This window comes from Penicillium soppii, assembly GCF_028829465.1.
Source record: "Penicillium soppii strain IBT 18220 chromosome Unknown utg000001l, whole genome shotgun sequence".
In the NCBI taxonomy this organism is placed as follows: Eukaryota; Fungi; Ascomycota; class Eurotiomycetes; order Eurotiales; family Aspergillaceae; genus Penicillium; species Penicillium soppii.
The window spans coordinates 517,930-544,216 of record NW_026643231.1 but is presented as its reverse complement, the minus strand read 5'-3'; the positions used below and the strand labels follow the sequence as shown (position 1 = coordinate 544,216).

Sequence of the window (26,287 nt, the reverse complement as noted above, 5' to 3'; positions counted from 1 at the left end):
ATGAGGTGGACCCGACCGGTGGCTCAAGTGGCTTGAACGAAACCGAGTTCTATAACTCAAATGATTGTATGCATACATACACAAGATGGATGAGTTAGTGATATTGTTTTGAGTCGGATTTCATAAATCTAGATATATGAAGTTTCTTCGCCCCAACCTCGGCTCTATAAACTTATCACCTATGATCTTCCAAGGTTTCGAGTAACCTTTCACGGTTAGGGCTCTTTTTCCGCACGAGATACATCCGGTCATCGAACTTGCGTCCGGTGGTTGGCCTGGAAGTCTGGCCGTCGAGCTTGCCCTTGATTACGCGACGGGTGTGGGCAAATATATCTTCTTGCAAGTCCTCGTCGACCCATTGCTTGATAATGATGTAGTCGGTGTCACGCTGGTAGGGGGAAGTAGGTCAGCACTGGCCACATCGAGGAATAGCTAGGATAAGGCTTACTTCGTCCCAGTCCCAGGGAAGGTTGAAGGCGATCAAGGTTTCAGGAAGCAGGTGCTTGCGATGGACCTGGGAGTGAGTGTTAATGAAAACCCTCATTCGATGGGCAGATGGTGCTTCGTACCTTGATCCAAGTTGTCTTTTTCCCTTCCATTGCATGCTCCTTGTGCTTTTCTTCTCCTTCTTGTCCATTACGTTTTCTGTGGAGTAGTATCTTCTCGACTTCTTTCTCCGTATACCCCAAGGTATACAACTGCTCAAAGACCTCCTTATTTTTCTTCCCGGCTTGCTCCTTTTTCTGCTTGGTGCGCTCCGTTTCATGCTGCTGCCACTCCTCAATGGCAGAGGCCTTCATAGAGAGCTCCTTCCTCTTCTCGGCCACCCGCGCACTTCGCGTGTGTTCGTCTCGAATCTCCTGATTGATCCTTTCATGCTCCTCTTCCTCCTTCATCCTTTCAAGCTCCCTCAACCTTTCCTGCAGTTGATTTTAAACGGCCTCTTCCTAAGCTACAGCCCTCTTCGCCACAAGACTCTTAAGCTGGTAGCCCTGTTCTCTGGACTAGCCATCCAAGTAATGCAGGTCCAGGGGTCGTCAATTATGCCTCCTATTCGTGTCAAATATCGATGAAGCATCACCCCTAGAAGCGAAAAGAGTCAGATGGCTCTTCTATTATGGGACATTCTCTTATGAAACGAGTCCCATCTTTGGTTGACAAATTCGAGTCTCAAGTAGGTTCTTACTTATATCAGCGAGTGAAAGAGGCGGCTCGATAGAGATCAAAGGACAGAATTGAAGTTTAAGTCTAGTGCATGACACTGTAAACTACATTATAGCTATAAACCACAACTTCTTCATGAAGGAAGATCCAAAGCGCACCGAAGAACACAAAATAAATCACAAGCGAACGCCCGACGCTGAGAAGGTTCTTATGATGGCATTTCGATTCACATCCTGTAGACATATCCGATAGGTGGCCCTCCTTTACGTGCGACTGCCGTTCCAATTGATAGTATCCGTTTTATAGCCGATCTGTATGCCGCTATTATGACCTGAAAAAGTAACCTCATATGTATTGCCGGCCTCCGGGATGGACAATTTAGCCTTCTCTTCCTCATACTCTAGATCCTCCCTCATATCGAGGTCGTAATCGCGACTGTAAGGGGACGATGAGGCGCGCATTTTGTCCTCCACGTCAGACCCCAGATCTCCTAGGGACTCTCTGTCGCTCAAGTTCGCTCCGACTGAGGATGGGTAATGTTTGTTTTTGATCCGTGGCCCTTTCAATGGTAAATTGTCATCACTGATATAGGAGTCGGAGGCTGATCTTGCTACATTTTCCATGTCATTGCGCTGCTCGACACTCTGTTCTAATGTATGAATGTTTGTAGATATGATGGTAAGATTCTCATCCGTCACTTTGTTTTCATCTGCGTCTGAGTCTGTTCGTGGTAGCAAAAAAAGCGCAAGCTCTTCCAAGTGTTTACCCACGTGTCGCTGAAATGTGATAGCGGGAAGAGAGCACTGTCTGCAGATAGAGCAGTCATATGTACTATCCGTGCTTGTGGCGGTAGCGTGTGTTTGTTTGATATGATGATGCCATTGCCGGCGGCTCCCGTAGAGCTTGTTTGGCACCGAGCATCCCGGAAAGATGCAGACGTACGGCATCAGATCACGGAAAATATGGCGCGCCCATGCTCTCCTGTCTCGAACCGTGATAATGTAAAAGCAGTATGGACATTCAAAGGGTCTGTTTTCTATGCCAATCTTTGGTATAGGTGGTATTTTGGGGGCATCTGCATCAGTGCCCTCGAGCAGGGTACCTCCGTACGAAGTCTCAGATACACCAGCATCAGAGGCCATGTCGCTGAATTGGCCAGGTACCTCCTTAAACACATCTGTCACAACTGTTTCTGATAGTATAGCCGATTTACTATCACTCTCGGAATTTATGCCCTGACTCAATTTTGCATGATGTCGTTCACGGTATTTTAAGATCGCCCTTTGTCGCGCCATCGCGGAACTGATGCGGTCGATAGCTAGCGCATCTGCATTTGGATATTTATTGGAGACATGCTGCTTAGCCCAGAATTGGAAGGGCTCGGAATCCACTTTTTTGTCCCGACTAGACGATCATGCTCTGCTGGCTTGCGGATGATCATGGACATCTGGTAGAGTTGGTTGATCGTCTCGGCGAGGCCTTGGTGAATTTCTTGGATCTCTGTGAAGTTCTCGTTTTCTGAGTCCCCCAAGCCTTTGAATTTATCATCTTCGGCTTCATCATCGCTTTTCTCCTCGAGCACATCCTTGAGGTCAGTGAGTAGTTCCTGGAATTGCTCCAAGAGCCTCACTATCTGACTACTGATATGCGAAGCATCCCTAAGACGGTAATCTAGCGAGGACTGGCGGGTCTGATGAGCACCGATATTTGCTGCCCACACGCGAAGTCGGCCCAGTTCGTCCGTCCACTCTTGCAGTGGAACCTCCTCGATATGATCGGACAGCGCGCCTGAGTTGATTAATGAGAGAAACTGGGCAAGACAGCCCTGCAACAGCTCCGATATTGCTACCATTATGCGGTGATTTATGAAGCTGCAAGTCTTCTGGCATTATACGGGTGCGAGATATTTGCTAAGAAGTAGATTTTGTGTAATCTTCCATTGCAGCTCTAGTGCGGGGTATATTCACTGGTGGTGTAAGCCGCACCGTCCAGCTAAACCCCATTTCTCATTCACAAGCCTAGACTCGGAAAATAAGAACCGGATATGGTCACTGGTATCGAGGCTGCAGGGCTCGCTCTCGCGATTCTACCGCTCTTTGTGAACCAGATCGATGCTTACGTCCGCGGCATAGAAAAAATCAAAGGCCTGAGGCGCTACCGACGGGAGTTTCAAGGCTATTCAACGGGCCTCCGTACACAGCATACGATTTTGATGAACACACTGGAAGAGGCCTTAGAAGGGGTCGTGGACGATGAGGATCAAGTCTCTGAGCTGATCTCTGATCCACAGGGCGAGGGATGGAAGAGCCCGGACTTGCAGAAACGACTACGCTGGAAGCTGGACCGAAATTACGAGGTCTTCATGGGTAATATGGCTGGTCTCTCTGAGTTGCTGGAACAACTAGCGCATAAGCTAGAAATTGGCGCAACTGACATCAAGGTCAGTAGTTGACATTTTTAATAACCGTCTAGTTAGCCTTTTACCAATGTATTTTTTCAACAGACTCCCGTCACCGAAGCCTGGAGTATGTGGAAATTTCGAAAGATCCTCAGCAAGGCAGTCTATGACGATCTCCTTGTGAAAATTGGCGGAACCAATACAATCCTCAAGACTCTGGTCGAACAGTCATTCCATTTAGAAGATACCAAGAAGAGGAGACGGAGCTGGAGCTATCTTCTGGAACGGTATCAAAAGGCGCGCAAGCATGCTGAGGGACTGTTTAAAGCAGTCATTGGAGGAAGCTACTGGCGCTGTCAGTGCAAGAAGCACCATTGCGTCCACCTCCAGCTGCAAATAAACTCCTTACAGAGTATTGAAGAGTACCCGGACGGCGACTTCGACGCCGGATCCCAATTTCGAATGATCTTTTCTAATACCAAGGAAGCGGATTCAACGTGCCTATGGACTTGGACAGAAGTGATGTTTGAGCCTTGGCAGGTTGAAGAGATAGTAAAAGTTGCTAGTCGCTCTCGGCATGATGATTCCATTTCCTATCACCAGAAGAAGCCTAAGGTTCAGTTTGATATCCCTCCCGTGGAGGAAGCACGGACATCAGATAAACGTCGAGAGGCTCTATGTGTTTCACCGATCCAAGACTTTTGTTCGTCTCTTTGCGCCGCCGAATCATATGCCGAGCGACGGGAAAGCATAGGTTCCATTTCGAATGACCTAAATGCCTCTGTCAAATACACCATGCATGCCATGAAGATACTTCCAAAATGCATTCCACAAAAACCTCTCCGCGAGGTACTATCACATATAAGTCGACGGGACCGCCTTCATATTGCTACTGCTCTAGCATGTGGTATGATCCAATTTCGTGGTAATTGGTTGAAATCATGGTGGGACATCTCCGATGTCTACCTGGCCGCTACAAGCGACGATGGTGCCAATGTACTATTGGACAATCTATATCTATCATGGCCTATTTCCACCACGAGCACAATACCCGGGCCTCGCAATGATACTAAGTATTCCAGTTTCGGGGATAATCGTCTATTGCCGCTGGGGCTTGCGCTGGTGGAACTGTCTCTTGGAAAGTCTCTCCACACATTGTTGGATATGGAGGATGGGAATCAGGAGACACTGGTGACCAATCTCAAGACCGCGTCATGGCTTGTCAACATGGTATACATGGAGAGTGGGACGAACTATGCCGATGTGGTCAATAGCTGCTTGTCTTGGTCTGCTCTTTGTCTCGAGAACAAATTCGAGGAGCGTATCTTCGACACCATCGTTTCTCCGTTAATCAAAAATTTGCGCAATTTTGAGGGCCTAGCATAATATGAATGAAACGAATGGAACTTTGTAATTTTCTTTGATTGGCCAATGTAGGTATAGAGCATAACAGAAGAAGGCCAGCAGCAGAATTAGTTGAAAGGGATAAAGGAACATTGTAATATTTAGCATGCAAGGTTATAGGTTGTACCTGCAGCCGTTCAGCCCTTCAGCCCTGCTGAATGTAACTTGACTTGTTCGACAACATGTTCGAGACCAATTTCTATGAATATCCTACCTTGCAAGGGTTTTAGGAATAATCCCTTGGGATGTTGTGATGTTATATAGTAGAGACTGGTATGTTTTGATTGAAAGCGGTACCTGAACGTGGGTCCCGACCCAGATCCTCCGACACACCTTGGCCTCTTACGCAACCTCCGATTCTTGATTCTGCCCTGTGGCACCATGATTGAGGTTTTGTAGTGTAAATCACCAAGCTCATCAATATGGAGGGACTATTCACACTGCTCGCTCTGAGCATTGTGATGGCAGTTACGTGAGTTACCTCTCTAGCTTTGGAAGTTGCCTCAATTTGAGCTAGGCTAATCTTCTGATTTACGTTTACAGATCTTTTGTCGTCGGCTCGTTACCTCTTGCCTTCAAACTCACTCCCTCTCAACTGCGCTTAATTTCGTCCATTGGCATGGGCGTTTTGGTGGGGACATCGTTGATCGTGATCATCCCCGAGGGTATCGAAACCCTCTACAGCGCGAACTCCCTCAGTCGCAAACAACTAAACAATCGAGCTACAAACGTCAATTGGCAGTACCAGGCACCGACAGTGGCTGCAATTGACTCGAACGAGAATACCGCCTCAATCCTATCCTCCGATACCCCTGTCCCGCGTCCGCTTTTGGAGAGAGACCAACTCTACAAATTGCAAACACTCTACGTTCGGAGCGACGACTCGTCGAGCGAGAAGTCAGGCAAGCAAACAACCCATGAAGACGAAAAGAGTTCCCCGCATGCGTGGATCGGAGTCGCCCTCGTCAGCGGCTTCATCCTGATGTACCTTGTCGACAAGCTTCCCGAATTCGCGGCACCTACTAAAATCGACCGCATCCCCTACCATATCTCCCTGGATAATCTTGGGTCCGGATTGCGACGGGGCTCATCGCCCTCACGCGAGGGAGGTCTACTGGATACAAACCACTCGCGACGTGGACACAGCTTTGCGACCACGACCGGTCTGGTCATTCACGCTGCGGCAGATGGTATCGCTCTTGGAGCTTCCAGTTCGGATACCGGGCTGAGTTTCATCATTTTCTTGGCGATTATGGTGCACAAGGCACCAGCGTCTTTTGGACTTACGTCCATTCTGCTCAAACAGGGGTTGTCGAGTCGCACCGCAAGGGCGCATTTGCTGGTGTTCAGTCTTGCGGCTCCTCTGGGTGCCTTGGCCACTTTCCTCTTTGTACAGATGATGGGATCTTCCAGCGCCGATGAGGCAGGTACTCTGTGGCGGACTGGGATGCTTCTCCTTTTCTCAGGTGGTACTTTTTTGTGAGTTCCCCTCTCGTGGTTTATACCAAGATTCCTTTCAATTGACCCGTTCAGGTATGTTGCGATGCACACGATGCAGGAAAACGGACCCGGTTCGTCATCGCGTGAACTGCCTGTCAACGGATACGGTGACCGAGACCAGGATGGATCGGACAAGTCCATGAGGGACTTGATTGCATCTGTGCTGGGTATGATACTGCCATTGTTTTTGCAGATTGGGCATGCTCACTGAGCAGCGCACTACATTTCTTTTTTCGCAGTAGAAGTTGGGCCTATACCCATTTGTTGCCACATATAGTTTGGAGATTTTTAGCTAAGACAGATTGAAGTTAGGGGAATATTGTTTCAGATGTATAACTGAAGAATGCGCTTTTGGGGATGACTTGTGGTCATAATTGCATGATATTTCACGATCACATCTACGTAGCGTCACTTGCTCACTATTTAAGGACCAGATGACCCCAAGGCGATCACAAAGTCTGGTGATGACAACTTTCGTCAGTCTCCCGACCTCGGAAATCGTAAGTCTGAATCATCGAATCCCCGGAATTGTCCCATGGTCGAGAATTGCGAGCCGCATGTTCATCCAGTGGGACTAAAAAGTTGCCTTCTGTTTGCGAATAACTAAATGTGCCCTGGCGGGTGATCGTCAATGGACATTGGCCTTGTCTCGGATTACAGCGCCTTCTCCGCAACCCTGGCCATTTTAACGCCTTCATGTTTCCCGTTTGCCTCTTTGCCAATAAGCGAAGTTTCATTATCCCGTGATTTCGAAGGCAAAACTTAAAGGCAAAAAAAGAAGAAAGAAGAAAGCAGACTACAAATGTATATGAATGAAAGGAAAAGAAAAGGGACGATCTCCGAATGCATTTGAAGTAAATCGGATCGAGTCCGGAGAAGAGCTTGGCGGCTTTGTCAGAGACGGTCACGACATCTTCTCCGCTTGGAATGTCCCTTTTCTCCATTTTGTTCTAATTTTTTCTTTCTTTTCATTGGAAGTTGGATTCAACAAGGAAAGCCAAGGAAAAGAGGTTGTATAGAACAAAAGGGGATATACGATCGCGATACCTTCCGAGAGTTTTTGGTCTCACCCTCCCCTTCCCTCGGCCAGCCTCTCTCTTCAAACACATTCATACTATTCAACTCTATGCTCACTCTATGCCGACTTGGTATCCCAAACCCCAAATCTAGTGCGTCGCATTGATAAAATCTTCGAGTGGGAGGATTATATTCAGTGGTGGCGGTCTTCCCCCTTGTTCAGTCGCCATGGATTCCCATCGGGCATCATTCAGCGACATGAGAAATGAGCTGAATGCGCATATATCGGAACACTTGGATACCCATAATCAACCCTCTCACGACTCCATCACCTCATTCACCACCACACCATCCAGATCTCTCAGTACCAAGAAAGCCGGTACTCCCTTACCCGCCAACCTACTGCCTTCAGCGCCCGCATCACCTCCGACACCTGCGCCCAGTCCAACGCCTCACCAAAGACCTCCGAATTGGCATATTACCGACGATGAAGAGAATAGCTTCCTGTTGAACCTTCGCCTTCACTTCAGTACACTATCAAACGCCCGAAAACAGAGACTCCTGGAGGGTCTTTTGGATGTATGCGACAGCCAGCAGTTGAGCTTTGTCTCGAGTTACGTTGGTCCTCGATTGAGGAAAGATCCATTTCAGGTTTTTCCTAATGAATTATGTTTAAGGGTATGCCGTTTTAGTCAACTCTTACGATTCAGATACTAATGTTCAAATCTACTTAGGTTCTCTCCTTTATCGACGACCCCAAAACCCTCGCCAGGGCCTCGCAGGTATCAAGACGTTGGCGAGAACTATTAAACGATGACATCACATGGAAGAATCTATGCGAGAAACACGCATACTCGGTGCGTCGGGTCCTAGAAGACGAGGGGGATCTCGTTGACCCCTTCACCGCCCATCCCGTGGACTCGGCCTTCGGCGCACGCACCTTCAGCGGTCTGCAGCGGCGCTTGACCGCGTCAAATGGGCAGTCTACGGAGAGTGCACCAGAGCTACCCCGCACTCTCTCTGGAGAATGGTTGCCTCCCACTAGTTTTCCCTCCCGAAGACGCCGAGCTCGACCCGTCTCTTACCGCTCACAGTTCAAGCAGAAATTCATGGTTGAGTCGGCGTGGAATAAAGGCGGTCGCTGCACCCAGCGCCACATCACCCCTGATCAGGGTGTGGTAACAAGTCTTCACCTCACTCCGAAGTACATCGTGGTGGCCTTGGATAACGCGAAGATTCATGTATATGATACCAACGGGGACAACCAAAAGACCCTGCTGGGACATGTAATGGGAGTATGGGCGATGGTCCCATGGGATGACGTTTTAGTCAGCGGAGGCTGCGATCGCGAAGTTCGAGTATGGAATATGGCTACTGGGTATGATGCAACCTCCATAACTTATTGGAGCCACTAACTAACACCTGACAGCACCGGGATCCATCTTCTTCGAGGCCACACATCAACGGTCCGTTGTCTAAAGATGTCCGATCGCAACACTGCCATCTCAGGATCTCGAGACGCAACCCTCCGCATCTGGGATCTTGCCTCTGGAACCTGTCGCAACGTTCTCGTCGGACACCAAGCCAGCGTCCGGTGTCTTGCTATCCACGGCGATCTTGTCGTTTCAGGTAGTTACGACACCACAGCGCGGATATGGAGTATCTCCCAAGGACGCTGTCTGCGCACGCTCTCCGGCCACTTTAGCCAGATCTACGCCATTGCCTTTGATGGCCGACGGATCGCGACAGGCAGCTTGGATACCAGCGTTCGGATCTGGGATCCGCACTCTGGTCAATGCCATGCCATTCTTCAAGGCCATACGTCCCTGGTTGGACAATTACAGATGCGGGATGATACGCTGGTAACGGGTGGCTCGGATGGCTCCGTCCGAGTCTGGTCGTTGACCAAGATGGCTCCCATTCATCGTCTCGCGGCCCATGATAACAGCGTCACTAGTCTTCAATTCGACAAGACTCGCATTGTTAGTGGTGGCAGTGATGGCCGTGTCAAGGTTTGGAACCTGCAGACCGGCCATCTACTGCGCGAACTTTCCACTACCGCCGAGGCCGTGTGGAGAGTTGCCTTCGAGGACGAAAAGGCTGTTATCATGGCGAGCCGCGCCGGCCGCACCTTTATGGAGGTATGTTATCTCCCAGTACGGGAACAATCAATCACACTTTACTAATCCATCGCAGGTCTGGTCCTTCTCCCCTCCACCAGAAGATTACGATGATACCGCCATCGAGAGCGCCTCCAGTACCCCTGCTATCAGCTCTGTTGACGACATCGATATATCAGAGCCTCCTCGGCGCCGAAAACCCTTCTCCGTTCCCCCGCCATCCATGCCCTTGGGCAATGACAGTGACGCGCTGATGCCAGACGCTCCCTCATAATCTCCTAGCATTTACCGATCTGATCCGATCCGATCTATATCCATCTAACGATAACGCATCTCCATTTACTTTGTCAATTTTTGTCATATCCATTTCCCATTTTTGAGCGCGGTGGGTGTTTGTCAGTTGGTGTTTTGCCTTCAGAACGTGCTGCCGGCGTTCCTCTTCCTCGTATAGGTGTTCAGAGCACCAAGCGGTTGCATAGTTGGTGTTGCAAGTGTTTGGCTGTTCTTGTTCTCATTTCCCTTTTCGGTCCTCACGTCCGTGATGATCCTTTGGAATTGCGGGTCGTTGCCCGTCATCTTTCTTCTTTTCATAGTATAGTTTATATCATCACCTTTTTCGGTGTTCGTGGTTTGGCACATGATACCTTTTTGGAAACATGGAATGTGATCTATATACCATTTATCAGTCTTGATGCAGTGCAGAGTATTTATAAGTAAGATATAAGCAAGGTGAGTGAAGGAATGAACTTTAGGTCTGCTCAGGTGCTAGGTGATGATGACTCTAGAGGCCAATCTCAAAGACCACAGGACGTTGTTCCTTTAACGGAGCTTTCAGTATCGGCATTTTACTGGTCCGCGAAAGGGGGACATAATTGGAGGATGGCAAGCTGTGACTATGGCCTAGGGCCAAGAAAAAGATAATCTACAAGGGCCAAGCAATACGATTATTGCCTTCAATCGAGGATTACTTGTATAATGCGTGAAAAAAACAACCACTTATTTTTCCGCTAAAATAAAAATACGCAAACTTTTTGGTAAAGCCAATTTAGGCGCATTTCTACTGCGTGCATATATAAATTTCTTATTTTCTATTCCTTAGCATCTTAGACCGGATCCACCGAAGCTCTTCTCCTTTGCTCTCTCCAATGTCCATTATCTGACCAATAATGTAAATCCGGGCCAAACATTTGGCAAGTCAATCTGTTCGATCTCGGGACCCACCATCCCCACAGGTTGCCTGGCTACACTTTAGCATAGCAAGTCGTTGTTGTTCTTTCTCTAAGTGGAAGTGGCAAAGCTGCATAGTTGGACGTGGACCTTAATCTTGATCTTCCACCTGTCTAGACGTACTAAAATACCGTCTTTCCTGCGTGCAAGGTCTTTTTTTCTAAAACCAAAATAGTTTGCACTACTTTCTTCATTGCTTTTACCTCCTAGCTAATCGCTCACGCTCCTTGTTGAAAATATGAACAAATAGGGAGAGATGGGACAGATGGAGGAAGATGATGGAGGGAGAGATGGAGGGAAATGATGGAGGGAGATGGGGCAGATGGAGGGAAATGATGGAGGGAGATGGAGGGAAATGATGGAGGGAGATGGAGGGAAATGATGGAGGGAGATGGAGGGAAATGATGGAGGGAGATGGAGGGAAATGATGGAGGGAGATGGAGGGAAATGATGGAGGGAGATGGAGGGAAATGATGGAGGGAGATGGGACAGATAGAGGGAGATGAGGCTAAAGTTTTGAGGCTGCGGACACTGCCGACACTGCCCCTTTTGCTGTTTGGCAGTCATTGGTCAATCAGTTTGTGTCACTCGTCAATCACATTGATCATCACACCGATACATAAGAACAAGTGGCACTTTTTTGCAACGAGAATAGTTTTCAACGAGAACAGTCAATTTATTTTCCGACGAGTCTGGTTAATGTTCATAATAAACTATGTCCGGGCCGGTTTCTTTCCATTTAGCGGTGACCTATATAGATAAATGTATTTAACTGCTCTCTTTCCTACGTGAAAAGGGTCTTTTCCCTAAATTCAAAACACTTTGCATTACTATTTTTTACTTCATCGCTTACACTGCTTGTTAGATATATAAATATCGATGGCGTTGTCCACTGAAGCTCTTATTGCGCTGATCACCCTACTTATCACATTGGGACCACTACTGTATTCTGCTTGGAAGGCTCGACCGTCGAGTCTAAGACGGTCGTCGGCAAATCTACGTAAGCTATGCCCAGGCTCTATGCAAAGCACTTTTGAGCCGACCATTGATTTTGGTCCGTCTTAGTACTTCCTCTATCTCCTTCGCCCTCTGGATCGACCTCCTTCTCGCCTCTTAATTTCATACGTTATCAGACACCACAACACGACCAAAACCTTGAATTATTGCTTGAAGAAGGACTGCAAAGACAGCAGTTTGAATATTATCAAACGCGTAAAATCACCCAAAAGAAAGCCAAGGGAACAAGGAAAAGGAGAAAAGTTGGGCTAATCAAAAGAATACTCTATTGCAGATCCTATCGCGACAGAAACGCAAGTGTTTTATGCATCATGGATGTCGGTTCGAAGGCGATTTGCATGATATACATATACACAGATTGTGCCGATGTTTACACTTCCAGGAACACATTTATTTGGTCGGAAGGCGTTAAAGACGTTGTATAAATCAAGAGGATTAGTACAGATAAATCAATAAGGATCGAATTAGATTTGTTATAATATGTATTTATGAACCCTCTGTCTGGAATCCTTGGCTACACGTTACAACACCAGCATTCTCCATACGCTTTTAATCAGTCTGTCTATCAGTCTTTTTTTCCATGTCCTTTTCATTCTTGCCAGGCGCTTTCAAATCTTCTTTCAACCGTGAATATATAGCTGCGAACTATGCTCTGATATCTTTACAGTGGAAGAATGTTAACACAAGCTGTCTTTTTAGGCACGATGTATAAGGAATCTAGATAGAGGCGACCATATTTCTTAAAGTGCACCTCTCGGTTATTGGGGGTTTCACTTGGGTCATTTCTTGTCTCGACCAATGAAAGTAAAGCTCTTTGGCCGACGGCCAAAAAGCTTAGGTCTCATTGGTCACTGCCTTCCCTTCGATTCTCTATCCTTTATTCCCACCATCTTGATCTTGATTTGCGAGATCTATACCAGAGCTTTTCCGTCCAGGCTGTATGCATGACCTTTTTTTATCGCTCATTCTTGAGTTAAAACAGGCTGCAAGAACGCAAGGCTTCTAAAGATCGAGACGACACATTGTCGAAACAGACTCCTGCACTGTGTTTTCCATCATATGGGCTGAGTCTCACTGTGCCAGTGTGGGAACGACCGGTCATCTACTGCACTCGGTTTTCTTAAGCGTTTTGGGCGATGCCTGAGCTTCACGGTGCTGGGAAATACATGCAATATGCTCAGCAGAGCGAGGAGCTTAAAGGTCCTTTGCTCGTCTTTTGAACTATAGACGTAGACTACATTGTGTAAACTAGATTTTGAGACTCTGAGATATATGCGTATGACTAAGCGGATATCAGATCCACCTGGGCAGGATCCATGGATTTGTCCCGATTATGCCCAGCTGCACCGGGGCTGTCTCGGACGTAAATCCAACCTCTCCTATGCCTGAAACCCCCTTTCAATCGAAGATTGTCTATAATATTAAGTTCTTCATGAGAAGACTACTACACAAGCATCTCTAAAATGTGCATGGGGTTCACTCGAACTAGGCAGCCGATTTGATTTGAACTACAATCGATCACACACGACCCGATTTGCGCCTGTGTAACAAAGAAGAACCCAACGTGTTTGTGACGCAGTCCCATTTACGGCTGCACAATTATCTGCGCGTGTCAAACTCCCTCTGATTGTGGATGAAAAATGGTCTATGGGGGCAAGCCGAGTACCGGATGTTACCTGTGTCGCAAGCGGAAGATAAAGGTATGTCTGGAGGTAGATTTCAGGCTGTCTACCCCGCTGTATATGATTCTTTCATTTGTTCTTCCTTTGTTGTAGTGATTGTGGTTGAATATAAGAGAAATGCTAAAAATCCTCTCCAGTGCGATGAAGCACATCCAGAGTGCCGAAATTGCAAAATATATGGCCGACCATGTCCAGGATACCGGCCAGATGCAGTTTTCCGCAATGAGACTAGAAAGGTTGAGCGGCTGGTAAAAACTAACAATGGGACCGCGAGCGCCAGTGGAAGCGGCAGCCAAACCAACACCCCAACTTCGGATGCTTCGGCATCATCCGTTGTACATCGCCGACGCAAAAGTCCTCATCAAAGTGATTCCGATTCATTGCTGACATTATATTCGCCTGCTGATGCCAGCTGGGAACAGCGGGCGTTGTGCTTTTTCTTCGACCAGTACACCATCAAAGCGGATGAAGATGGCGGCCACTTGGACTATCTTCCTCCGCTATATGCACGTGAGATAGGACGGTCGAGCGGCGAATCAACATCTTCTTGTCTGAGGTGGGCGGTCGACGCCACGGCATTGATGACTTTAGCTAATGCTAAGAATGCACCTTCCCTCATGAATAAGGCACGGCAGGGCTACGGGAAGGCTTTGCGGGGCTTGCAGGAAGCATTGGCATCGCCCGCCCATGCAGTCAGAGATGAGACTTTTGCGTCGGTCGTCTTGCTTTCCTTATATGAAGACATCTCGGGCGAACGAAATGGATTGTTCAGCTCGCATACAGCGGGATTTGAGTTTTTGATGAAGCTCCGTGGTGAAGGGCAGATGGATCACCAGCGTGGTCGAGATATGTTTAATTTTGCTTACACACATACCGTACGTATTAAGAAAAGATACAACATTTGCGCAGCAGGGACTAACATTTGCATAGTATATTGAAATCCTCGCATTGGGGGACAACCCCCGCTTCGACACCGAATGGGTGGTCGGAATGCTGGACAGTAATAACCCCGTTGATAGACTTATGCTCTCTGCCTCCAAATTAACTCGACTTTTCCTTGCCATGCGCTCTTCACCAAAACCCCCAGATGAGGCAACTGTTGAATCATGGATCGCCGCAGGCCGTGAATGCGATGCCGAAATTTCTCAGTGGCCCCAAAATCTTCCCGACCGATGGCTCCCCCTGGTCGTCTATTCAGCACAGGGCGAGTCCCTTCTGACCTATAACCGTATTTCCAATTCTGTGATCTGGTACTATTACCGCGCAGTGCGCGTGATGCTGCAACAGCTTCTCCTTGGCTTGAACCGCACCCTTGCCACCATCAAAGCGGTCAACAACCAATTTCCCAACTCTTCTGCAGATTGCCAGAAGACGGACTCAGAGCCCCTTGACGAGGCAAGCCTGCGAGCTGTCATCCGTGAAATGACAACAGATACTTGCCGCAGTATCCCTTTCTCCTTGGCAGATGTCGACTCTCTTGGTCGCCCCAATAAATCAAACAGTTCGTTTCAGATACGTGCTGCGCAAGCGTACGGTCTACTGTGGCCTCTTTGGTACGTGCTTTCCTGTGGTATGCCAACTGAGGCACAAGTCGCGCAAATCCGGACAGTGCTGTGGCGTATAGGGTCTAAACTTGGCATCAAATTGGCGCTGGTTCTGGCTAAGGAGGCAGAGAGAATTCGCGGTGAGCACGAAGACATCCCGCCGCTGGATATGAATCAGGAGCAACGGCTGTGAGACAGCCACATCGCCGACTATATATCTTTCCTCGCCCACTCATTCAAAGGCCGCCCAGAGTGGGTTGGGTCAAGTCCCGGTGCCTGTATAATGAGCAATGACTGGACCTATGAGATCTGTACGCTTCAGCATCATCGCGCCCTATACTTCGAGTCAAATCAGGGAAACTGCATCTGTGAATACATTCTGAGTGGCTGCTTTACGTCCTCTGCCATACACAGACGCCCTATAAACCACTTAGCCAACGGAATCTTGATTGAGCAATTGATTCGGATGGTAAATACAGCTTTTCCAGTATATGATCAGCTCTGAACAAGAAGTTGATGTTTGTTAGCCCCAGACGCTACAGTGCACAGCACGAGCTCCAAAAATTTCTCACCTGGCCTTTCCAGCTCACCTCAAACACTGGCGCTTAGTCAACCATCATCCTTGCGGCTCATCCTAAAAGAGCTCATGCTGGCCTCAAGTGTGCGTTGGATGAGCTTCACAAACTATGCGAAAGTACTCCCTCCAGAATGCTGCGCTTTATCACTGTTGTAGCACAGGCTACTACCGGTAGTGATCAGTAGAGCGAGTCCCTTTTTCACACACCCAATTCGCAATACCTTTTCCGATGGCAGCTCTGAAGAAACGATATAGTCCAGGAACACAACCAATCACATCCTTGGGGAACGTGAACATCACGGGCTCCCGGAGTTGAAATAGAATCACATCGCAGTGACTCATTAGGCCAATAGAAAGCCATGAGAGCCGTAATAGTCGCAACGGCAACCAAACGGATATCATTTAAAGCGGCTCTCATTTCTGAACTGTCTACTCACAGACATCTAATTCTCAAATATGACAGTTCTACGCCCAAAAGGACCCCTCGTCTCCCCGGCTCAGGCTCTCCTGCTATGAAACAAAATCATCCCTGGCCGAACAATTCTCGAGAAGCTCGACGCCAAGCATGCCAATGACCTGTTCACTCTAGTCGGCAGCACCGAGCCGGCCAAACAATCTCTGTGGGACTGTTTATTCGACCGGTCGTATTCGGACGCAATTACGTTCAAAGCTAGTATCGGGTCCAAGTACAAGTCGACAGATACCTTTTTCTTCGCGATCATTGATCAGCGCAAGGATATGCCCACTTTCGAGAAGGCGGTTGGCTCTCTATCTCTCATGCTGGCGCCTGATTACTTCTGTATCGTGATTGGAAAATTCATATACTCGTCTGCACGGTAGCGCACGACGGGTGCGACGGAGACAATCTATCTTTTGGCTCGGTATGCGTTTCATGGTCTCGGGGTATCGGAGATTGGAGTGAAAGTGTCACTCACTTAGTAAGTCGTCGCGGCGGGCTGCGACGCGGTTGGAATCCACCTTTGAGGGGACATTCCGGCAGCATATAGTTGTCAAGGGGTGGACCAGGGATACATCTTGGTTTTCAATTTCGAAGGATGAGTAGGATAGGTCTCTTGGGGTTGCTATGGAGAATTGGTTGGGTGGGGATAATATCCGGGAGGATGATAGTCAGATCAAGACTTTGCAGAATTTGAGGCCGAGTATGCGTAGACGATACACGCCCGATTATGCGGAAAGAGAAAGCCATCGAGCGCGGCCTAAAATCCGATGTATATGTAGATAAACATAAGAATGTCCAATGGCTAGAAATCAACCTTGGAAATGGCTGTACCAATTCAACGCAGTATATTTCCTATAATGAATGGAATGGGTAAATCGGCTTCTTCTGTTATCCACCATACAAAGTAGATATTTATAACTACAAGTAGTTAGTTAGATATGTACATACATTGTATGTTATGAATGCTTATGCCGGTTCTCCCGGGGATCATGACGTCACAGGAAGTATAGTAGTAAATGTATAGATAGTACATATGTGGAGATATATGAGTATAGTTACACATCTAGATGGCTAAAATCTCATCTAGTGAAGATAGAAAACGATATAATTAATTTCAATATGCAGACATATACAATTCTGACATATATAGTAAGTAAATTCAAATGGATGTGCGCATGAGAAAAGAAATGTGAATCTAGCCCACCAATGCCGAAGTAGCCGCCGTTCGCAGCATGTGGATCAATCTGACGACATGTAAGTTTCCAAGGTACGAGTCTTGACTGCTCTACATTTAGTTATCTCTATTTCTATTTCTACTCTAGTTAATCTATTGCTTTGGTCAAATCTCCCCTCTCCCCTCTCCTCTCTCCCGTTTCCCTTTGCTCTCCTCTCCCTAGATACCCTTTAGGTTGTCAACACGCCATGGCTACCCAAGACCGCAAGCTTCCCTTGGGAAAGATTGAACCCAACTCTCTCAAATATTTCCTCAGCTGTGGTGCTGGTGGTATTATCGGTAAATCTAAGCCCTCCATCTCATTCAAAAATTCATACTAACAATCTCAATAACAGCCTGTGGTACGTGATAGCTATACGCATCATCGAATCCCCTAATTGACAACCTTCCAGGACCTACCCACACGGCCGTCACACCCCTCGATCTCGTAAAATGCCGTCGCCAAGTGGACCCTAAGATCTACACCTCAAATATTCAAGCATGGCGCACCATCTTCTCCAAAGAAGGCCTGCGCGGCGTCTTCTTCGGCTGGTCGCCCACCTTCCTGGGCTACTCTATGCAGGGCGCCGGAAAGTACGGTCTATACGAGTACTTTAAGCACCTGTACGGCAACCAATTGTTCCCAGAAACCAACCGCACACTAGTCTTCCTAGGCGCCAGTGCCTCGGCTGAATTCTTCGCCGATATGGCTTTGTGTCCCATGGAGGCAATCAAGGTTCGCATGCAGACCACACTTCCTCCTTATGCCTCTGGGCTCCGGGAGGGCTGGGGCAAGATTGTGGCGAAGGAGGGCTTCGGTGGGTTGTATAAGGGTCTGTATCCGCTTTGGGCGAGACAGATCCCCTATACCATGACTAAGTTCGCGACTTTCGAGGAGACTGTTAAGTTTATTTACTCGAAGATGGGTAAGCCTAAGGAGGAGTATGGCCAGTTGACCCAGACTGGTGTCAGTTTCCTGGGTGGTTACATTGCTGGTATCTTCTGTGCTGTTGTCAGTCATCCAGCAGATGTTATGGTCAGCAAGCTGAATGCTGATCGCAAGGGTAAGTGATTTATTGCCAGGTGAATTTCTGGTGAATGTGCTAATTGGTTTGTTTGTAGCTGGCGAAGGCGCAATGACTGCCGTGTCCCGTATCTACGGAAACATTGGATTTTCCGGTCTTTGGAACGGCCTACCAGTTCGAATTGTTATGCTTGGAACCTTGACTGGTTTCCAATGGCTCATGTAAGTGCTTGCTCTGTCCCGATTCAGTGTAGTTCGTTAGTTACAGTACTGACGCTCATTTAGTTACGACTCCTTCAAGGTGTTCCTTGGTCTTCCAACCACTGGAGGGCACTAGACTGGACTGCTAGCGGTGGTATTTTCTTTCTTGTTCTTTTCGGTGCACATTACGTAGCAGGGAGTCAATGGATAAATTTATTTTGTTTAAAACAAAAAACACATCTTCTTGTAGAGCCGACCGCCTTTGTATCAAATGGCAGAATAATGGGGTTTCGGAGATCATCGCAACGCGGCCGACCTATGCTTGGCCATACTTCTCAATAATTTCAATTCCAGGAGCCAATTGTCCACCCACACATCCGTGACACATTGAACCCATCCTTATATACCATTCCCCATCGCCCAATCTCATTCTCTTCATCCCACTCCGCAATTCACGGAACCCCCTTCGCATCGTGCTCACGTCAAAGACCCAACCAAAGGATTCCGGCCTACACATAATCCATTCACCATCAATCCTCACGCCTAATTACCACATCCTCACTCCCTGTTCAAAATGGACAGCTCCCGCCAACCGAGCTCCATCCCGCCCGCCAACCCTCCCAGCGTGGAAATCGCCTACAAACGCAAGTGCATTGCCCTCAAGAAGCGTCTTGCCGAAGTCGAAGCAGAAAATGAGCTCATGCGCACTCGTAACCGCCGCAGCACCCAATACATCCACAAAATGCGCCTGGAGACCTGCATGCTGCTCGAGCGTCTCACCAAGGTCACCGGCATGGCTGACGAGGCCAAGACCGGTGCCGCGAACCCCGAGCTGCGTGCTCGTGCTGCAGCAATGATGACCCCGGCTGGTCAGGGAGGTGGCGCACATCTGGAGGATGATACCGAGGGTAGCTCTGATGAGCAACCCCGCACAGTATGTACTCCCGTTCGGTCTCACGGCTCTTCTCGCTTCTGGCGTAGGCTGCCGAATTGATACCCAGCTTTCCAGTTATTTCTGGATCACGTTAAGCTGACTGTTTCGTCCCAGCCCGAGGAACGTCCGCTGCGCGTCAAGCGCTCGCGCAAGTCTGCCGCTCCCGGCCTCGACGGTGAAGATGATCTTCCCCACGACGGACACCATGAATCGGCCGACCCCTCAGGCGCTGCTTTGCCTCGCCTTGCTCCCGCTCCTACCCAGGAATCGCTTACTCACTCCTTCCGCGTACAGACGGGTAGCGGGGGTTCTGCTGATCAAACTCCTGTGGGTGATGTTGCGGAGGCTGGCCACGAGGCTGGGACTACGCCGATGGATATGGACAAGGAGGAGGTGAAGCAGGAGACCAAGGTTGAGCAGCCTTAGTTGGCGATGTTCTTATTTCTGAACTGACTTGTCTCTGGACTTGGCTCTTTCTTCGGGCGTGGATTGCCCCTTGTTTCTCTTCTATTATCTTCATTTTATTTTCTTGCGGTCTACGGGTTATTATGCATCTGATTCGGATGCGGTGCTGGCTAATGCTATGGTTTTTTTGTGCCTATGAATGGGCTTGTTCTCTTATCCCGGCCTTCCGGCGTTCACGTTTGATATGAATTCATTGGAGATCCCGTGCTAAAAGCATGGCTGAAGCAATTACTTCCCTTGTAGCCGTCTTCCTATAGCTAATTGCGCTACCGCGAATTAGTCTATTAGCATAAAAATTCTACTATAATTACATATGTAGTTATGTTTATATTAGTTCTGGAGTATAAGAATGATAACTAATATTGTTCTAAAAGTAAACGGTGTTCAGAGACTCTTGTTTAACCTCCAAAGAAAATACCAAAGCACCCTCGCCATTCGCCCTATATCCAAAAGTCTTTTGAGCGGCATCTCTGGCTGCGGCAGTTGTATCGCCAGCTTGTCGTACAAGCATCTTTTTGTTTGAGTCTTCAAAAGAATGCCCTACATGCGGTCGTCTTAATGATTACAATTCTGATAAGGCAAAGAACAAGATATCAGGTTTGATTTCGAATATTGTAAAACACATACCGGAGTCAAGCGTCCCTTTCCCAGGTCAACCATAAGCCATACCAACTCCGATACTAAAAGACATACTATTGTAAACAGTCAAGAATGTGATCATCTGGAAATGTCTTCCTTCATGTACAGGCGAAGACGATCCAGGGGACGATGGAGATAACACAGGTGGTGCGGGGAGAATATTTCGAGGATGATGTTGCAGGTGAGTGGTTGTTCTCAGTGAGCATCTCATGAATTAGGTCCGTTTGGAGTTCGCCTGGCGAGTTCGGGGATCTGCCCATAAGGTGCTGAGTTTTCGGTGTGATATGATCGCATATATTATGCGTAAAAAGCAATGAACGACAGAAAAGAAGCTCCGTCAGAATAGAGAGGTGGAGGCCGAAAAGTGTATTCTTGTTGATCTAGTCTACTCCAGCATAGAGGTCGACGACAATGTTGATTGCAGCCACGAGAATCTCCGCAGCAATCAAGACAATAACTATTATGGTGGTTAGATGGGTTTTGATCATGGCGATAAGGGAACTTACCAATCCATTCGAGATATTCTCCATGGCGATGTGTCAATTGATCCTTCAGCACGGCCAGAAGATCGGCAATGACATCCAGTCGCTCTGTCAAGAGACCGACACGCTGGTCCATTTCCAAGTAACTTCGGACAGCCTGGTAAACGGGTTCCAGCTGCGGCTCTGCCCAGAAGAGTTCCGGGCTATCGAGAACAGATCCCTGCAAATGGATGTTGATACGTAGAATGAAAAGCTCTCCAATCTGCATGTTGATTTGGCGGCGGGTAAGGTTGACGCTACCGGTTTGCGCAATCTGCGCTGGTAGCGGCGCGGTGTCGGTGATGGTCTCGGATACAAGGTCTTCGAACAGCGATGTTTTGACCGACTGGGCAAGGGCATGAGAAATCGCAAGCTTGATCATGTGGTTTCGAGGATCGCGCAGAGAGATGAAGTCGTTGTAGATGCGGGCCTGGTACTCGCGCGCATAATAGAAGTTGAAGTTCTCGATTTGCGTGTCATCGGGACTCAGAATAGAAGTCGCAAATTTCGAGATATCAGATAAAAATCTTGATTCTTGGGCTGGGGACATGCCCCATATTACGACGGTTCCATAGTCGAAGAGGAACACCTCGGGTGTGTGGATTGTAGTATCAATGCCGGGGGCATCTTTAACGACGAGTTGCTCGGTATGATCGAGTGAGTGACCAGCCTCCTCGTGCAGATCGATCAAGTCATCCCTTCGGTTCTTTTTATTGTCCTCAACTTCCACCGCACTGTCCGAGTATCGCCGTTCGCTGGGTCTCCTTTCGTGGTGTCCGTTACCACTTTGGTCTTGGAAGAGTCGAATCCCGTTCTGCTTATCTTCGTACTGGTAATCGAAAGGCGAGTAGACACATTCGTCATAAAGCTTGGGATTGGCTCCACGAGTCTTGCTCCGCGATTTGAGGAACTTGATAACGCCTTCGAGGCGGTACGAATTGGCCGTGCAGTAAGCTGTGACTCGAGGTATGCGGTCGCGATCGGCCTTTCCAAGGCGTGCGGCATGGCTTCGTGCGGCAGGGTCTTTGATTCGAGTGATTTGTGAATAGACATCCCGAGGGAAATCTCCATCAGACCCTTCTTCCTCTTCCGTCACAGGATCCGGCAGCAATTTTAGCTTTTGTGCTTTCTTAGTGGTTCGCTGCGGCCCGATCTTGGGTGCCGTATGCACTGAGTTGGACATGTTACTGAAGGGGGCACTATGGCTATTGCGACGCCGAAGTTTGCTGTTCAAGGCCGAGAGCATGGGCTGGCTGCCCGGACGCTGGCCCTGGGCATTGGCATTCTGGATGGGAGGTGAGCCTGTTTGCAAGGGCCGAAACGTAGAGTCAGAAGCAGACGCAGACGCAGTGCCGTACGTGCTAATCTGCGTGAGGGGATTGAATGACACTGATCGCGGCTGCCGGGTTGCCCGTGGTGACGTATTGGAGACTTGATGCTGGGGCAGTAGAGGAGAATTCTCTGCGGATGGCGCCATGGTGGAATGAATTAAGATAGAATTAGACGACAAACGCCATTGGCGTTGGGTTTTTTGTGAAAAAGCAAAGGTTTAAAGGGTCAAAGAAAAGTTGTGAAGCTTGAGCTTTCGGTCTCTCTCGCACGTGTCCGCCTTATTAATCGGAATCTTCCTTGGAAGTCCTTGGCGTTTTTGTATACAACTGTTTCATCTCGACTACTTACCTTACTTGATTATATACCTAGGTATGCATACATATCTAGCTTATTTCCTTTCTTTTGATGTGAGGATATCTTTTTGGTGCTAACTTTACAACAGTTGCGCCCAGTTGACACCTGGTATTCTATGTACACGACTTGATGCAGACCAGGTTTCACTCCAAACGCCATGCAACCCTAGTAATACTCGAATCAAAAACTTCCCCTTCATTTCCAATGATGGACCACAAAATGGCTGCAGCAAACGCGGGGCTGGTTGCATGCCCAGTCGACACCGACTTTCGGTTTGCGCCAACGGTGAAAATCCCCCGATAGGAACATCAGTCAATACGAGCATGTCGCCCAGTTGACGCTAACAGGTCGCAGTAAATGCGACTTTTAATCATGTTTGAAGATCTACGAAATTGAAGACATAATCGCCTTGAATAGTCGCACAGAAATTTTTATCAATTTCACCGGCGAACAAATCCACCCGGGCCGCTTGCTTTCTTTCGGAGTCCATTGCCTTGAGCTGTGGTACGAGTCTTCTGAAGAAGGCCGTTTTTGACGTTACGTCCAAGCTTGGAAACCTTGGGGGCCAATGCGGGCTTTGAGGACTTTCGTGTGGACGGCGCATCGAGCACACGGATAGAAACATCTCCGATATTAACATCCTTGGGAATCTTGTCGGTCTTGTCCAAAAATCGTAGCTTATTTGACTTTTTCGGCAAGGCGAACAGGTCTTCAGCTGGTGGTGTGGGGGCGCGAATGGCGGGCTCGGCGTTCAAAATATCATCGGGAAGCAAAGCGGGGAGAGCGGCCCGTCGTGCATCCTGGGTAGTTGTGCCTCCTTGAAGGGTAGCTGTGCTCTCGGATGCCATGTCATCGACTGGAACCTCCTTTGCCTTGGCTTGCAACTTGCGGCGCTCGTCAAGCTTCCGTCGCTTCTCTCTCTTCAGTTGTTCCTCTCTGTAGATATTGTTAGCACTAGGTTCGAGTAGATGGAACTTCTCAAACGTACAATTGCTTCGCTGCTTCTTGTTTTTTAGCGTGCTCCTTCATTTTCAATAGCTGAGCAGAGTTGACGATAGTCTCTGGCGCATCATCGTCGCTATCCTCGTCTTCTTCGTCCTCCTTTGGTGATTCCGAAGTCTCTTCTGGCTGTGTTTCGATGATCGGCTCAGGTTCTTCGCTACCGAACCGGATCTTTTTGCCGGCAGGCGCTTTCGCCTCATTTACGTTGGATGTCTCTAGAGTGCCATTTGCGGCATCTGCAGATGTGTCGGTAGCCCTGGGGTTGCTTCTTCTTCTCTTCTTCTTGGTGTCCTGGCCATCGGGCTTTCCAGCGCTCGCGGGTCGATCCTTGCGCTTTCCATTGGCAGCCACGTCGGTCGCAACATCTCCACGTCGGGTAGATGTCACCATGTTGGAATTGGGGGTGATGGAATCAGCAGAGTGAGAGTGTTGTTCTTCGGGGTGTCGCGTAAATAGACCCTTAGCAGCAGTCACTAAATGGGCAAACATAGAGTGACAAAAAGAAATCCGAAATAAAGTATTAAGCCCTTAGGGGAACTGTTCCTCGAATAGTCAAAAGAGGTGAAGCAAAAATAAAAAAATCTCTCGGCGATCAAGATTTCCCGAGGGCGGAGACGATAAGGAACTCCGCTTCTATCAACGCCATTCGACTCGACTTTACAACTATCTACTGAGTCTGATTAATTTCTACTCATTTTGCCTTGCAGATTTTTTATATTCAAATTCAACGCACAAAAGCGACGAAAAGCTGAAGGTATACAATGAATTACTATATTAGCTCAACATGCGGATAATATATATATATATATAACCTCGGGAGCACTTTTCAATCGATACCATAGGCTGCATAATATAGGCCAATATTGAAACCGCTCCACTTCATTGCGCAAAAGAACTATCCAATTTGATTGCATGGATACTGTATCACATAACCAAGAAAAATATTCCCCAAGCAACATCAGAATCCGTTGATGGAAGGTATTATAGCCTCTTGATGGTCGACGAACAGGTAGGTTTCCAAAAGGCATTGCTTCTTTGATGATCAATACATAAGTAGTATTTCAGAGAAGAATTCATAGGTCTGGTCTAGTAGAAACCTGGATAATCACACGGGCTAGAAGCTATTTGTATCCGTAAACCCCTAAGTAAGACAGAACAGGAGAGGCTATAGGAGCTAGAAAGAATCGTTGATGTAACATTGCCTTCATGAATAGCATTTTAGGGACGAATTACTTAAAGCTACATACCTGTATGTATGCTTAGAAGAAATTCTACGAAGGTCCTATAGGTTCGCGTAGAAGGGATCCTTTGAAGTTAGGATTTGTGAAGGCCTGCTAGGTTTGATTCTTAAGAAGCTCTCGGCAGCAGTGGACAACGACGCCATGAATCGTAGGAGGAGATAGTGCGATACTGCATGGCACATGAGCTATAGGAACAGTCTGGGGTAGTCAATAAATAAGTTCGGAGTGAAAGGCGATGACAATAACTAGACCGAAGTAAGAATGGTCTCGTATCACAACACTTAGCTTTTCATTGCGCAGGCCTTTTAGACCCTCTTGATATAAACCTTGGAAAATTTCTAATTCTAGAAATATCTCCAAGGCTGTTAGTACGATCGATGTTGCTGGGTTTTTGAACGGGATTCCTATCTTTCTTTGTGCTGCTGCTCTTTGAAATAACAAGGCTTAGACCTAAAACTAGTCTCTATCCTCCCACAGGCAGACTTCTGCTCCCCTTCAGTCTCTAAATCGGTAGGAGTGTTTGATTGGCGTGCAGGTGAGCAGTGCCAGTATGACGCCTTCGTCCGCCAAGCGGCAATGGACGGGGTCCCAAGAGGACTGAGTGAAGATGTTCCAGTTTTCCGTAATATTGCTGGGATCCTTGATCGCTCCGCAGAGTTTCCAGTCTGACATTGACGAGAGATCGGTACGATGGCTGTCAATCTTCGCTGCTTTCCCGTCGTCCTTCCATCTGCCACTCCTTTGGCATCGCCATATTGAGTTTGACCTCTCTGTCGACTGCATTTTGACATGTTTGGCAGTTGCGCTTCAACGAGGCAAGCCATTAGGTAATAGCCACAAGCTTGTCAGCTGGTGTTGCGTCTTAAGGTTTTGTAGAGTAGCCATATTGCTACTGTGAAGAAAGGGGAAAGGATGAGATCAAAATGAAATGATGGATAGGGTGATAAAGAGGAAGAAGAGACAAGAAGAGGGACGAGGTGTGGAAATCAGTGAGAGATCAGTGAGGGATAGAGTTTCTAATCCTCTTCCCATTCTTCATTACTTTTTCTTCTTTCTTCGAATTCCCTATCAAAATGGGAGATCTGATTAATTCCCCCCTACCTGGGCTGCTACACTGAAGCAGAACTCTAGACAGCGCTTTTGAGCGTGTTATACTCGATTAGATGCACTTTAATAATTGCATGAATCATAAGATTCACCCTGACTCCTCGCGATGAACGACATGCACGTAACAACAACTATATAGTACAT

At 47.9% G+C, this 26,287-nt stretch overlaps 12 protein-coding genes across 12 annotated transcripts; 6 read left to right on the top strand and 6 right to left on the bottom strand.

Annotated features, from left to right (window-relative positions):
* Positions 1-175: 175 nt before the first annotated feature.
* On the bottom strand, positions 176-896 carry N7529_000189 (uncharacterized protein; the record flags this gene model as incomplete). Its single annotated transcript, XM_057235720.1, has 2 exons — positions 176-388; positions 570-896. 2 exons carry the CDS (start codon positions 894-896, stop codon positions 176-178), a joined length of 540 nt encoding a protein of 179 aa, XP_057102523.1.
* A 531-nt stretch (positions 897-1,427) lies between these two features.
* Positions 1,428-2,459, bottom strand: N7529_000188 (uncharacterized protein; the record flags this gene model as incomplete). The annotated part of the gene is made up of 1 exon (XM_057235719.1): positions 1,428-2,459. The coding sequence occupies one exon, from the start codon at positions 2,457-2,459 to the stop codon at positions 1,428-1,430; it is 1,032 nt and encodes a 343-aa protein (XP_057102522.1).
* Positions 2,460-2,482: 23 nt separating this feature from the next.
* N7529_000187 (uncharacterized protein) lies at positions 2,483-3,016 on the bottom strand (the record flags this gene model as incomplete). Its single annotated transcript, XM_057235718.1, has 1 exon — positions 2,483-3,016. The coding sequence occupies one exon, from the start codon at positions 3,014-3,016 to the stop codon at positions 2,483-2,485; it is 534 nt and encodes a 177-aa protein (XP_057102521.1).
* A 192-nt stretch (positions 3,017-3,208) lies between these two features.
* N7529_000186 (uncharacterized protein) lies at positions 3,209-4,948 on the top strand (the record flags this gene model as incomplete). The annotated part of the gene is made up of 2 exons (XM_057235717.1): positions 3,209-3,604; positions 3,668-4,948. 2 exons carry the CDS (start codon positions 3,209-3,211, stop codon positions 4,946-4,948), a joined length of 1,677 nt encoding a protein of 558 aa, XP_057102520.1.
* A 440-nt stretch (positions 4,949-5,388) lies between these two features.
* N7529_000185 (Mn(2+) transporter ATX2) lies at positions 5,389-6,449 on the top strand (the record flags this gene model as incomplete). Its single annotated transcript, XM_057235716.1, has 2 exons — positions 5,389-5,438; positions 5,510-6,449. The coding sequence occupies 2 exons, from the start codon at positions 5,389-5,391 to the stop codon at positions 6,447-6,449; spliced, it is 990 nt and encodes a 329-aa protein (XP_057102519.1).
* A 1,262-nt stretch (positions 6,450-7,711) lies between these two features.
* N7529_000184 (F-box/WD repeat-containing protein) lies at positions 7,712-9,877 on the top strand (the record flags this gene model as incomplete). The annotated part of the gene is made up of 4 exons (XM_057235715.1): positions 7,712-8,161; positions 8,218-8,861; positions 8,913-9,624; positions 9,680-9,877. The coding sequence occupies 4 exons, from the start codon at positions 7,712-7,714 to the stop codon at positions 9,875-9,877; spliced, it is 2,004 nt and encodes a 667-aa protein (XP_057102518.1).
* Positions 9,878-13,487: 3,610 nt separating this feature from the next.
* On the top strand, positions 13,488-15,266 carry N7529_000183 (putative C6 transcription factor; the record flags this gene model as incomplete). Its single annotated transcript, XM_057235714.1, has 3 exons — positions 13,488-13,547; positions 13,667-14,404; positions 14,460-15,266. 3 exons carry the CDS (start codon positions 13,488-13,490, stop codon positions 15,264-15,266), a joined length of 1,605 nt encoding a protein of 534 aa, XP_057102517.1.
* A 2,266-nt stretch (positions 15,267-17,532) lies between these two features.
* N7529_000182 (putative mitochondrial phosphate transporter Pic2) lies at positions 17,533-18,684 on the top strand (the record flags this gene model as incomplete). The annotated part of the gene is made up of 5 exons (XM_057235713.1): positions 17,533-17,623; positions 17,680-17,685; positions 17,737-18,387; positions 18,446-18,569; positions 18,633-18,684. 5 exons carry the CDS (start codon positions 17,533-17,535, stop codon positions 18,682-18,684), a joined length of 924 nt encoding a protein of 307 aa, XP_057102516.1.
* A 438-nt stretch (positions 18,685-19,122) lies between these two features.
* On the top strand, positions 19,123-19,908 carry N7529_000181 (uncharacterized protein; the record flags this gene model as incomplete). Its single annotated transcript, XM_057235712.1, has 2 exons — positions 19,123-19,482; positions 19,597-19,908. 2 exons carry the CDS (start codon positions 19,123-19,125, stop codon positions 19,906-19,908), a joined length of 672 nt encoding a protein of 223 aa, XP_057102515.1.
* A 1,058-nt stretch (positions 19,909-20,966) lies between these two features.
* N7529_000180 (YagE family protein) lies at positions 20,967-22,584 on the bottom strand (the record flags this gene model as incomplete). Its single annotated transcript, XM_057235711.1, has 2 exons — positions 20,967-21,043; positions 21,093-22,584. 2 exons carry the CDS (start codon positions 22,582-22,584, stop codon positions 20,967-20,969), a joined length of 1,569 nt encoding a protein of 522 aa, XP_057102514.1.
* A 649-nt stretch (positions 22,585-23,233) lies between these two features.
* N7529_000179 (uncharacterized protein) lies at positions 23,234-24,284 on the bottom strand (the record flags this gene model as incomplete). Its single annotated transcript, XM_057235710.1, has 2 exons — positions 23,234-23,729; positions 23,782-24,284. The coding sequence occupies 2 exons, from the start codon at positions 24,282-24,284 to the stop codon at positions 23,234-23,236; spliced, it is 999 nt and encodes a 332-aa protein (XP_057102513.1).
* Positions 24,285-25,531: 1,247 nt separating this feature from the next.
* Positions 25,532-25,819, bottom strand: N7529_000178 (uncharacterized protein; the record flags this gene model as incomplete). The annotated part of the gene is made up of 1 exon (XM_057235709.1): positions 25,532-25,819. The coding sequence occupies one exon, from the start codon at positions 25,817-25,819 to the stop codon at positions 25,532-25,534; it is 288 nt and encodes a 95-aa protein (XP_057102512.1).
* Between the last annotated feature and the right edge of the window lie 468 nt (positions 25,820-26,287).